We start from the raw sequence: 13,256 nt of genomic DNA, 5'->3' as shown, positions 1-13,256 counted from the left end.
ATCCATCCTAGGGTTTGCAATAAACTCTTCTGCATATTATAAGATTTGGGAGATATGCCAGTTGGAGTTCTGCACACTTGGCAGTCAGACTGACATGCAATCACCATCTTCATTTGTTCTAGTTATCTTTGTTTTCTATATATTTTATTTCCACTAAATACTGAGTTGATGTATTTCTTCCGGGTCCTTACTGGTCCAAAACAATACTCATGACACACATGGGTCTGATTGAATTGTGCTATGATGCAGAAGACCGGCCTTCAATATTTTTAAAGCAAACTGAGGAAGTTTTCCTATGTTATGGTAAGCAACGGTTGAACAGCTTTGTAAGAATAAGAGCTAGTTCCAGTTACAGCTTCGTAAGCACTATGCTTGAAAAAAGTGAAATGTAATTAAAGCGATTTGCAAAAATACAATATACCTTTATTTGATGCTGAGGAAAGCACCTCTGGTCTATTGATTATGATTGGAATAGAAGTTTTATATCTGTTCGGCATCCTGTTTGTAATGTGTTTAAACTTGTGGGGACCAAACATCTGCTCAGTCACTTTGGATTTAATGAATTGGTTATAACAATTTTTTGGCGTTTTCTGTAACAGTTTGCAGTGATTTACGCGCGCTTCTAAAGACAGTTTCAGTTCCAGAACATCTATTTCGTTGAAATCAATGGGAATAGTTGTTGCTGTAAAACGCTCGTCGGTCAGGAAGTGTAACTTGCTGTGTCTGCGTCATGGAAAAGTTTCTTGAGAGGGCTTTTACGTCCCGGCACGACAATCCGATCTCTGGGTAGAAGTAGAATAAAAAGTAAAAATGAGAGTAAAAAGTAAAGAGAAAGTCGTTTTATTTTAAAATGAAGAAGTTAATCTATCCCTTGACGGGTCTTTGGTCGGGTTTTCAGCGTGATTAATTCACTCCGGAGAATTAATTATATGGGCAGGGGCCATCAGTTTTAATTGAACGTTTAACTAACAAGAAGACATCTTTTTTTATATAAAAATATATGATGTATTTTTTTCATTTCAGCATTCAAAGGAGCAATTAAAACTCCAGAGTTGGCTGAGCTGGATTCGTTCGACCAACACGAACAAAATCTAATTTATAACTGCTAGAACCTCTCTTGTTGCGACAAAATCGAGAGACTAATATAAAAAGGGATGGGGAGATAAATGTGAATCATATCGATAAGAACAAAGAAATGTTATTAGATTTAAAGATTCTGATGTGAGCCAAGACGATTTAACTTTTATCCCATCTGATGCACCGACCAACTGCGATTTTATATGAAGATTTAGCAAACTCTGCTCGGATTAAATTTGAATGATGGCGTACATTTTGCCATCATGACGCTTCCATTACGTCTTAATATCACCTTTGCCGTATATATACGGCATAATCACGTTGGCACACCGGTTTCCGCTAGATCACCGAAGTTGTTGTGGTGTGCAGCAAGTAATAACCTACTCAAAGTTGAACATAGTCAATACTAAATGGGTAATCATTTGGGACTTCCAGGTGCTGTATGTGCTCTCCGCTAATCTCGGCATTGTTTCCAGTCGTCCTGGTATTTTCCTTGCCACTGGACTCAAACAGTGCCGATTCAGGAGAGCTGTGGTTAGGGATTGCGTGACGCTTGCCTCACAATTAAACTCGCTACTGCCCCTAAGGGGTATCCTTTGTCTTTCAAGATTGAACGGAAGCATGGATGGAATATCATCTTTACAAGTCTACATGGTTTTCCATGGGAACCATTAAAGTCAGGCACCAGCACTCCGCAATTGTGAAGAACTCCAGCTCACACAAAATCGCGTTTATCATTGTGCCACAGCGAACAGTTCTAAAGACCACTTTATTGTGAGAACGTCTATTTTGTTCAAATCACTTGAAATGGTGATTTCTCTGCAAGCAATAGCGGTGGCACATACAGGAATGTATCAAAGCTAGCTGTTTTTTTTTTCTGTTAGAATTTCTTGAAAGGCATGAAACACTCAAGATTAACAATCAACGAATCAGTTAAATCGAATGTTATGTTAGGAATTATTCTGGTGTGAAAGATCCCGGCCTGTTCCAGTGAGCCATCGAGTATCTTAACAATCAGGTCCTGTTTCGCTTTGTTTTGATCTTAATTGAAAACAGTGATCAGATATGTACGTCGCGGGGAACAAGTGCTATGAGCACATTCCAATTAAATTCTTGTAAAATAGATACAGGGATGTAACAGAGGCTAGAGCTTGGCCGATAGTGTGAGGCCTATAAAATTTGAGACTATTTTTTACCTCTTTCTAAGTTGGTTGTTGTTGGTTGGTTGTTTTACGGCATATCAACTCTTTTCGGGTTATTTAATGCCGAATCCAAAGATTTTGAAGAACAATTTTTTTTTAATAGAATATATTTGTTGTTTTCAAGTCGGTTTCTATTTAACCCATAGTTGGGACCCTAACAGGTACTACCACTCCGGGTCAGAGTGGACCTGGGAGCAATGGTAATTAAAGGGTGGCTCCACACTCCCCAAAGCCCACAAGCTGGGGCCTCACCACTGGATATAGTTTAAGGTCATATCCAGGACTCCCACTGAGGGACTTTTACCCTCTGCAGGGGGGCAGTCGGCGTATTCTAATGCCCCACCGACAGGGCCGCTCTTTCTAAGAGTGAGAGATTAGTGGTAGCTGTATCAGATCAGATGTGACAACAATACTGCATGCGAATTGTAGCTTTGCACAGATATAGAATGCTCTCTGGTGTTAGTAATTTTCTAGCACGGTAGAGGGAGCCCACCTTCTTTGCATCAGACTTGGCAATGTCCTCATGTATTTGTTTCAATTCATGTTGCCTCTGAATGTTAGGCCGAGGAGTTTGAAAGATTGGCTTTCACATAGGGTGTTATTCGTCATGACAATTGCTGGTTACCTTGGTGGAAATAAAAAAACATACTTACTTTTAAATACATAAAATACAACACAAATAGTTGGGGTAGATAAGAATTTTTGTTTTTAATTACGAAGCGTAATCGTTTTGTATTATTCTATTTATCTATATCACCTGACGCATAGTTTACTTGATTTTATTTGTGTCGTTTCATTAATTCATTAAGAGAAGAAAGAAGAACCGGATTCTTACCGATTTATCTCTAATTTCCATGTTGTCCTTGACACGAAATGGCATTGAGCCAACACGAACCAGACCTTACTGTATTGCGTATCCCAAGATAAGGCAAGTGACGTAGGTAAATCCGATAATGCGTATATAGGCATTGTTATAAAAGGTACCAATCCCGATCAGACTAAAAACTTCTTTCGGGATTTACAGGTAAGACCTTTGAAATATGAATACACTTTTCTTTTACTAATGTTTCGGATGTTTTGGGGGTTTTTTTGGGGGGGCGGATTTACATGGGGGATTTATAACCTTTATTATTTTGAGTTTTGGACATCCAAGATGAGAACAGTAGTTTGAATAAACTTTTTTTTTACCTGTTACGCCTTAAACTTTATTTGATGAATTTAAAAAAAGAAATTTTCTCTCATTATTTTTTATGCTGATTTTTATTGTTGTTGTTGTTGCTATTGTTGTTGAGCACTATTTATTGTTGCTTTTGTTGGCATTTGTTTCTCCGATATCTTTCCATTAAGAATTAATTTATATAAGGATATCGGGCACTAACGAGATGGGCCACGTAAAGGTTCCCAACGTCTCTAAGTGAAAGTGTTTCTATGGAGCGACTTGGATTCGAACTTGCCATGCCCTCCCATAATTTTTAATGTTGCAAGATTGGTCTCCTTGATTCTCCGGTTGCTTGGAGATCTCAGTAGACAGTACCAGTCAGTAATCCGTTCTTGATAATCAGCCCGGACTGAGGTACGCCGCCTGGGTATTACCTACGAGATCCACCCTCTCAGGCCTTACCACCCGGTTTTCGGGTGGGGCAAGTTTATTGCTTTTTGCTTGAGGTGCCCCTATCGAGGCAATTTTTACTAGGCCAGAGTGCCCCTCCGTTAGGGGCGCTGGCTTGACATCCCCCACCTTTTGTGTCACACCTTGTTGTGATGTGCAGCAAGTAATCACCTACCCAGGTTGTCAGTCCGCGTCGTTAACCACTTAGCCACCGTCATTTCTTCTGTTTATGCCGACACGCATATATAGACTCTTTTATATACATTTTTTTATTTCTTGAATTTAATTGATGGAACTGAATATGTGCGTAATTATGTGATATTTGTAAAAGAAATCTAACGAAAATAGATTTTTGTTGATAAGAAAACATTTATCTATAGAATTTGTTTGGTTATTAAAAGTCCATGGGTGAAGGACAGAATGATTCATTAATTGTATTGATTCGTCGAGTCTCTTTATTCACCTCTCGTTTCAACCAGCAATTCCATATTAACATTCCCCAAACTGTAAAAGAACAACTTTAGAATCCGAAATATGAACATACAAATTATCCTAAATATTTCATCGGGCAAACTCTAAATACGCAAGCAGTCTTGGCTGTATCTTCTACGTATATGTTCAGATCCACGTTATCTATGCCGACTAGTTTCAACGTTAAACTCCTGTTGATTTTATAAATCTTTGTATATCTATTTATTTTTCAAAATAATTCACATATGTATAAATAAAGTAAACATGGATGCACTGCTTAAAGCATCCGAGCTGGTAAATGTCTTAGATAATTTCGAAAATGTACTTTTCATTTTCAAAGAGAAAATAAACCAAAAAATGGCGTCTAAACGAAACAGAAATACGAAATACGGCCAGTTGTAACGCACGTTCATATTATACTAACCGAGGGTGGGGCTTTGCCCGGTCGTAAAATACGCTTAAATATGATATTTTAATTTGTCCAGATTTCTGTATTATTATAGAGTCGTGAATTCAAAAGTAAAAAAAAAAAAAAAATATTTGGGTGCTATCAGCTAGAATCGAAACCGAAAGCAAAACTCCAGCATTCGAAGCTGATGACGTTACCACTGTACCAACTGATTAAAAATTCAAAATAAACTAAGATAAATGTATAAAGATTTTTTTTTTTTATAATTCTGACCCATTTTTGACCCTTAAGAACTATTTTAACCGGCTAAAGGCCCATAACAGAACGGCCCATCAAAAATCTAACTATTTGAAGCCCCAAGTGCTGCTCTGCGACATTTAGTTTCGGTAGAGATACAGTTTGAAATATCGAGACAGACAGATACAGTGAGTTTTTTTTTTTAATTATATTATATTATATTATACATTTATAATCTATACTCCTACAAATTGGGGGGGGTATTGATATTTATATCAGAAACCCTTTTTTTCTATTTATTTAGGGAATTTATTTGCCTCCCCACGAGAGCAAATTAGGCATGGCGCCGTTTTCTAATGTAGAGAAGGGGGATGAGGAAAGGAAAAGGGAACCAGCTCCTCCGAGAGGAGGGAGCGTAGTAGTGAATGCCTGTTGGTGTATAGGGTTGCCCCTACTTAGACCAGAAACTGATTGCCACAAGGGCAATGGTTTTTGGTTGCAGTATCTGCCGGAACAGATACCACACTTTGATCTTGGCCCGAAGGCCATAAAAAAGGCGGACCTTTTTTTCTATATATTTAAAAAGAAAATACAACTTTGTTATATATGGATCGTTGAATTGCATTCATCTGCAAAAGACTTAGCTGATTTGCATATTATTTAAACATTCATTTTAATTAATTCCATATTAGTTTTTTCGGATTTCTTATGGGATGATCATCTTTAGTTAACTATTACGTGCAATTATATTCATGCAGACATTCTACATGATTTATACTTGCGTACTGTTTGCGTAAAAGGTTATTGTAAACACGAACCACTTTCTATATATATTTATGATACGTATATATTTTTGTTTAAAAAATTTGCTACCAAACTCCTCCGTCAGTTTTTTTGTCAACGAACATGAAATTTGATATATAGGGTATTCGAGCCCATGCGAAACTTTATATTTGGGTTTTCGCCGGGGAAAATCGGTTCAAAAGTATGAAAATAAAAAGAAAAATGAAATTTGCCAGGTGGAGGTCGAACGAGGGCATTACGAACATGCATACGTGACGCAATGGCTATTGGTTCATGTTTAATTTTTTAGCTTTGTAGTAAACATGTCTTCATAGTACAGTCACTAATGTAAAAAAAAAAGGTAAATCGTAAGCTGGACGTTTTGATTTCGATTCTCAGTGGTGACGCGCAAGCCATTATTTATTTATTATTTAATTATTTATTTAACGATTTAAACCATTATTATATATTGAGTCAAATAGTATTATATAATAATAAATACGAAATATGCATTAATCAAAATATCATATTTAAGCGAAATGCTGGGTGGGCTGCTAGTGTATTTATATTTATTATATTATCACTTTTAATGTGCTCAATTCGCATGTTTTCAAATAACTTTACATTATGCTTAGTATATAGTGAGTGATATAATTTAACGAAAGTGCTCTACCCAAAAAGAGAGAGTTATATATATATATATATATATATATATATATATATATATATATATATATATATATATATATATACGAGGCATTACTTATTGCACGCCCCTGGCCCATTTCCCATAGCAGTAGAGCAACGAAACTTGGCACAGTTATTAGTCTTTCTCTACATAGGAACCACCCAGTTATGCATTTCTCCCATCGTTCGATGCAGCTCTGAAGACCGTTTTTGTACACCCCAGGTTGGTCCTCCAACCACGACGTGACTTCAGAAATCAAGGCTGCATGATCTGGGAATTGCTTTCCTTTCAAAAACAACTTCAGGGGAAATTCAGAGGGTGCAAGGTCAGGAGAGTAGGGAGGATGGGGAAGGATTTCATAATCACACGTCTGTGCTTCTAGCGACATGTGGACCGGAGCATTGTCCTGCAGGAGGAGAGTGCCTTTGCTGATCTTGCCCCGCATCTTGATTTTGATAGCTTTCCTTAATTTCCTCAAAAGTGAAGCATAATAGGCTCCTGTAATTGTGGTACCCTTTGCCAGGAAATCTGCCATCACTCCACCGTCCTGGTCCTAGAAGACTGTGAGCATGACCTTGCCAGCGGGGGGGGCTGCACCCTTGCCATCTTTGGAGGTGGTGAATCCAAGTGCTTCCACTGCATTGACTGGGCTTTTGTGTCTGGATCATAGTGATGGACCCAGGTTTCATCCTGTGTAATCAGTCTTTTGAAAAACTTTGACTCATCTTCTTGGCACATCTCCAAATTCATCCTCGAGCACTCGACGCGTTCTTGCTTCTGGAATAGTATGAGCAACCTGGGAATCCATCTGACAGACACCTTATGCATATGTAAATGGTCATGAATGATAGTTTCCACAGACCCTGTACTAATCTTGACATCTTGGGCTATTTGTGGAATAGTAATGCGCCGATCTTCCAAAATGGCAGTCTCAACTTGACGGACATATGCCTCATCAATGGCAGAAGGGAGGGTGACCAGGTATGGGAGCTGTTTCCACAGATTTCCGGCCATGTTTGAATTCACGATGCCAGCGTTTTACAAGGTCATATGATGGGCTATTATCACCATAAGTTCCTTTCATTTCATCAAAAGTCTCTTGTGGTGTGCGTCCTTTCAAATACAAAACCCGGATCACTGCTCGACATTCATTTCACACCTGACTCAGTTCAAACACCTGTAAATCAGGGACCACAATTAGTTCAGAGCTGTAATTTGCCACATAACCCATAAAGATATAAATCAATGCACATGCAAAATTTCAGCTAGATCAAACAACTGGAAGTGAGTCAGAGGCATTACTTATTGCACGCCCCTCGCCCATAGCAGTAGAGTAACGAAACTTGGCACAGTTTCGTATATATATATATATATATATATATATATATATATATATATATATATATATATATATATATATATAAGCTGAACGTCTGTGTGTATGGCTGGTCATGATTAGGCTCCTATATGGTTGACTATTATAGAAAACTGATCACATATAATGATAGAATATGTATAGAGACACAGGAATGGGAATGTTTGATCTGCCATAATGATGATTCATTAAAATTGTGGGGTCTGCGTACGCGCCTGGTCACCAAAGTATGGAAATAAAACATTTAAAAATTAAAAAAAAACGTTTATAAATGTTTTTGATATAGATGTACATAAGAATACTTTGATAAGTATGTTTTAACTTAAATAGGGATGGTATAATAAAATTGTGGGGTCTGCGTTCGCGCCTGGCCTCCATAGAATGGAAATAGGCACAAACTTTGATAAAGACTTTTCATATCTATCTGCATAAATATACTTTGATAATTATGTTTCAGTTAGAAGAAATATGGTATAATAAAATTATGGGGTGTTCGTTCGCTCCGGACCTCCATAGAATGGAAATATGTCATAAAGTTTAACAAGGTTTTTTAATATAGATCCACAGAATATTGTGATAAGTGTTTCAGTGTGATCAGGTATGGTATAATAAATTATGGTGTTTATCTATTTTATTTTTATTTTCATCATATTTTGCTTTGGTTTTGATACCCCCAAATTCGGTATGTATATATTAGGCACTTTGTGTATTTGCATGTGAGTTCGGTTTTTAAAAACTCCGAAACCGCTGAGCGATTTTTTTTTTTTTTTTTTTTTTAATTTTACACAAATGTACTTTTTGTGTCTGGGGTTGTTCCTAGATAAATTTTGTATCGAAATGCCTCCGATAAGTATCGAAAATCGATAATTAAAAAATCCGATTAAAGAAAGAACAGTTCAGTTTTTAAGTTAACACCCTTATAAAGCCCAACATCACAAGTGCATTGGAAAAGTTTTATCACTAAACAAGCAGAAGAGCCCAGTGTATAAAATCAACAGTCAGTTCTTTGATATGACAAGGTCGCGTTCAAAATGAATGTTACTGTTTAGAACGCAATTCAACCATGATGCTTGTATTTTGCATTTTGAACTTTAAAGCTAGTCATTATATAAAAAATATTTTAATCAAATCAATAGTATGTTCTTTGATAAGACTGGGGCGTGTTCGAAATGAAGCTTTCTGTATTACGTACAATTAAAAGTAAAAAAACAAAAACATATTGTGCGTGCTTAAAAGGCCAATTTTAAGTGTGATGTCATGCGATCAGCACTATATATATATATATATATATATATATATATATATATATATATATATATATATATATATATATATATATAAGAGAGAGAGTGCTGGTCGCACAATTTTTTTTTCTTTTTGTTTTAGAATTCTACTTAAAAACTATTAAAAAAATAAACTCCAAAAAACATTACAGCGTTGAAAATTTTCTCAAAAAATATACCTTAAAATATAAATTAAATAAAGCATCTTATTATGTCTGGGAATAATAATAATAATAATAATAATAATAATAATATATATATATATATATATATATATATATATATATATATATATATATATATATATATATATATATATATATATATATATATATCACTCACAGAGATATAAGTTCATTTTATTTGTACCTATTTACAATGCCTCCCCACGGGTCAGAGTTAGACACCAGGGTCGTTTTTTAACGTGGAGAAGAGGTACAAAAAAAAATTGTCTCAGTCGTGAAGGACTGCTCCTCCACCGAAAGAGAACAAGAAATGGAAGTGAAGCATCTGAAGAACAGATACTATGCTATTAACGCAGCTAAGAGCATAGAGTATAACCATTGAATACGCGGTTAGAGTTAGGGTGTGAGTTGGGGTTAAGAGTTAGGCTTAAAGTTAAGGTAAGTGTTAGGGTTAGGGTTAGGAAGTGGCCCCAGTTCTCGTCTACCTTTATAAAACTAACATATAGAACGAGTACTCTCTTCTTCTCACGTTACGTCACAGTCACACGTGTACTTGTTAAAGTCTTGTCAACGGTTATCTCCTCCTGAATATGTAACATGCGTTGGTATCTCATGCGAACGCAACCAAATCGAATAGACGCTCAACATATTGTGCAGTTTTAAGAATTGGCCAATTCTTTCTTCGTTTCAGATTTGAATATCCACCATGAAAAAACTTTTACTTATTGCCCTGTGCGTCGTGGCCGTCAATGCGCTTCAATGCACCGATAAATTTTGCTCTGCCATTAAGTGCAAAGCCGTAACTTCCTGCAACGGTCGAATCGCTAAAGGAATATGTGGATGCTGCGACATTTGCATCTTTTCTATCCGTAAGATTATTTTGCCTTTCTTTCTTTCTTTCTAATTAAATTAATCAATTTCGAACCTGAATGTTTCTATAAACTCTATCCAAGCATATTTTTTCCAATCATTTTTTTTTATTTAAGTTGTACACTGGTATTGTGGGTATATGCATATTCAATTATACTTCACCCTTTATTTATACCAATTTTTTTTATTAATAAAGCTCAATATATGTTAAATATAACTACAGAGCATATACAAATAAATGACAAAAAATCTATATTCTAAATTCAAAGATGCTGTTCATCTTACCGTTTATTTCCTTTGGTATGTTTAAATGTTCAATTCTTGACAGGACCTGTTTCGTAGGGCAGAAACAATAATATAATTATTATGTTCATTTTGAAATATTTTCCACCCTGACTCATCAGAAGAATAAGAACTCGTTAACTTTAAAAAGAAACGAACGGAATTTGGTCATGATTACATAAATACGAAAAAATCAGAAGAGCAGTTGCAATTGTGCAATTATGTCATATGATATTTACGCCATCTTTGATTATATATATATATATATATTATATATATATAACTATGTCTGTCTGTCTCTGTTTTCTGCGATTTTAATGTTCCTATTTACAATGCCTCCCCACAGGACAGAGTTAGACACCAGGGTCGTTTTTTTAATGTGGAGAAAAGGAACAAAAATAAAAATTGTCTCAGTCGTGAAGGATTTCTCCTCCACTGACAGAGGACAAGAAATTGAAGTGCAGCATCTGAAGAACAGATGGTATTTATTTGCTCCCCCACCGAGCAAATTAGGCACAAGGCCGATTTTTAATGTGAGGAGTGAAGGGAGGGGGAAGGGGAAAAGGGGACCAGCTCCCGAGAGGTGGGAAATGGGAGCTGGTTAAAGGTCAGGCATGTGGGGTTGCCCCCACATCTGGTCTTTGCTAGTCATAGCTAGTCATAGCTAGTCATAGCTTGCAGTATCTGCCGGAACAGATGGTATTTATTTGCTCCCCCACCGAGCAAATTAGGCACAAGGCCGATTTTTAATGTGAGGAGTGAAGGGAGGGGGAAGGGGAAAAGGGGACCAGCTCCCGAGAGGTGGGAAATGGGAGCTGGTTAAAGGTCAGGCATGTGGGGTTGCCCCACATCTGGTCTTTGCTAGTCATAGCTAGTCATAGCTTGCAGTATCTGCCGGAACAGATGGTATTTATTTGCTCCCCCACCGAGCAAATTAGGCACAAGGCCGATTTTTAATATGAGGAGTGAAGGGAGGGGGAAGGGAAAAAGGGGACCAGCTCCCGAGAGGTGGGAAATGGGAGCTGGTTAAAGGTCAGACATGTGGGGTTGCCCCCACATCTGGTCTTTGCTAGTCATAGCTAGTCATAGCTTGCAGTATCTGCCGGAACAGATGGTATTTATTTGCTCCCCCACCGAGCAAATTAGGCACAAGGCCGATTTTTAAAGTGAGGAGTGAAGGGAAATGGGGACCAACTCCCCGGGGAGTAGGGGAGCTGGATAGTGACAATTGGTATGAAGGGTTGCCCCTACATTGACCAAGGTCTTATATGTGGAGTTGCCCCCACATATGGTCTTTGCTTGCAGTATCTGCCGGAACAGATGGTATTTATTTGCTCCCCCACCGAGCAAATTAGGCACAAGGCCAATTTTTAATGTGAGGAGTGAAGGGAGGGGGAAGGGAAAGGGGGGATCAGCTCCCGAGAGGTGGGAAATGGGAGCTGATTAAAGGTCAGGCATGTGGGGTTGCCCCCACATCTGGTCTTTGCTAGTCATAACTAGTCATAGCTTGCAGTATCTGCCGGAACAGATACTACACTTTGATCTTGTCCCGAAGGCCAATGGATCGATACAAGGCTACTCTATTACTGAGGTTTTTAGTGATGCTTATGTAGGATTTTTCGCATGTCGCACATTTTATTACATAGACCACATTTTTGAAGGTGCAGTCTAGGTCTTTTTTATTGAATGTGTGGGGTTTATGAATGTGTACGTGTTTCCTTCTATTATTACAAACTCCACATCGTTGTTTGTCGTATTTTGCGACTCCTGGTGTTGTGTGTTGACTGAGTTTGGATGAAGTAAGGATGTGTTTTAAGTTTTTGGCTTGGCGTTTGCGTTTTATTATTTTTGTTGTTTTAAGGAATCGTTTAGTTTTCTGCTTTGGTTAGTAGGACGGGGTTTTTCGTAATCTCTGTGAAAAGTTCTGGGTTGTTTGCGTTATGTGTGGAGACGTATGTGAGGATTTCGTTTTTTTTTTTGTTTGTTTTTTTTTACATGGAGGTCACCACTTATTAAGGCCCATAAGCCACTCGGGGATAAGGGTTATTGCGTGTACAGTAATCAATGGGATAGTATCGTAGTAATCATTAGTATTGGATATTTGATAGGGTGTCTTATTTAAGAGAGCGATTTGTCAGAAATTTGTTTATGTTTGACTTGAAGACATCCAAGTTGTAGTCAGGTAGGAAACAGGCAAACGGAAGAGAGTTCCACAGTCGTGCACTTCTAAGAAAGAGCTCTGCTCATGGAATCTACGTTTGGATTTAGACACAGATAAAGAGTGGGGCAAATTAATTTGGGGGCGTTTCAATTGTTCTATTGGTATATTTTTCGCCAGTTGGGTCCCTTTGTCTGTAAGTTGTGAGTATGTTCTTCTAAGATTCATTCGTAGTTCCTTGAGTCGGATTGTTCGGGGGTGTTTGTTTGTTGGTGCAGATTCTACGTGCTAGGGTGTAGATATAGATTTTCATGAAACTTTTGGATGACTTTTAAAGTGTAGATATTGTTGGGTGTCTGTAGGTTTGCGGTTGTCTGTGATAATGTTAATATTTTTAAATTTTTATTAGTATGTATAGGAAGGGTAATTCTGTAGAGCTTTGTTCATTGTGGCGTGTAGGTTTTGAAGCATGGTTTGTAAATCGTTTATGTGTGCCCCCCCCCCGATGTGGGTTTCCACAGAATGAAGCAGCCATCAAGGTATCTTTTCCAGGATTCTATAAATATTTTTTTAGTGTTGTCGACGAATGTTTGTTCTATGTTTTCATATAGAGTCTCTTCTAGGTAG

The 13,256-nt window shown here is 37.4% G+C and overlaps 1 protein-coding gene across 1 annotated transcript in view; it reads left to right on the top strand.

Annotated features, from left to right (window-relative positions):
- The first annotated feature begins 3,166 nt into the window (after positions 1-3,166).
- LOC145258015 (uncharacterized) overlaps positions 3,167-13,256 on the top strand; it is a 38,953-nt gene continuing 28,863 nt past the window's right edge. The window contains exons 1-2 of the mRNA XM_080115741.1: positions 3,167-3,303; positions 10,011-10,188. Coding sequence (XP_079971867.1) covers positions 10,026-10,188 — 163 coding nt within the window. The 5' untranslated portion in view covers positions 3,167-3,303; positions 10,011-10,025. The remainder of the gene's footprint in view (positions 3,304-10,010; positions 10,189-13,256) is intronic.

This window comes from Euprymna scolopes, chromosome 33, assembly GCF_053919585.1.
Source record: "Euprymna scolopes isolate OS-2025 chromosome 33, ASM5391958v1, whole genome shotgun sequence".
Taxonomy (NCBI): Eukaryota; Metazoa; Mollusca; class Cephalopoda; order Sepiida; family Sepiolidae; genus Euprymna; species Euprymna scolopes.
This window is presented reverse-complemented; position numbering and strand designations above follow the sequence as displayed.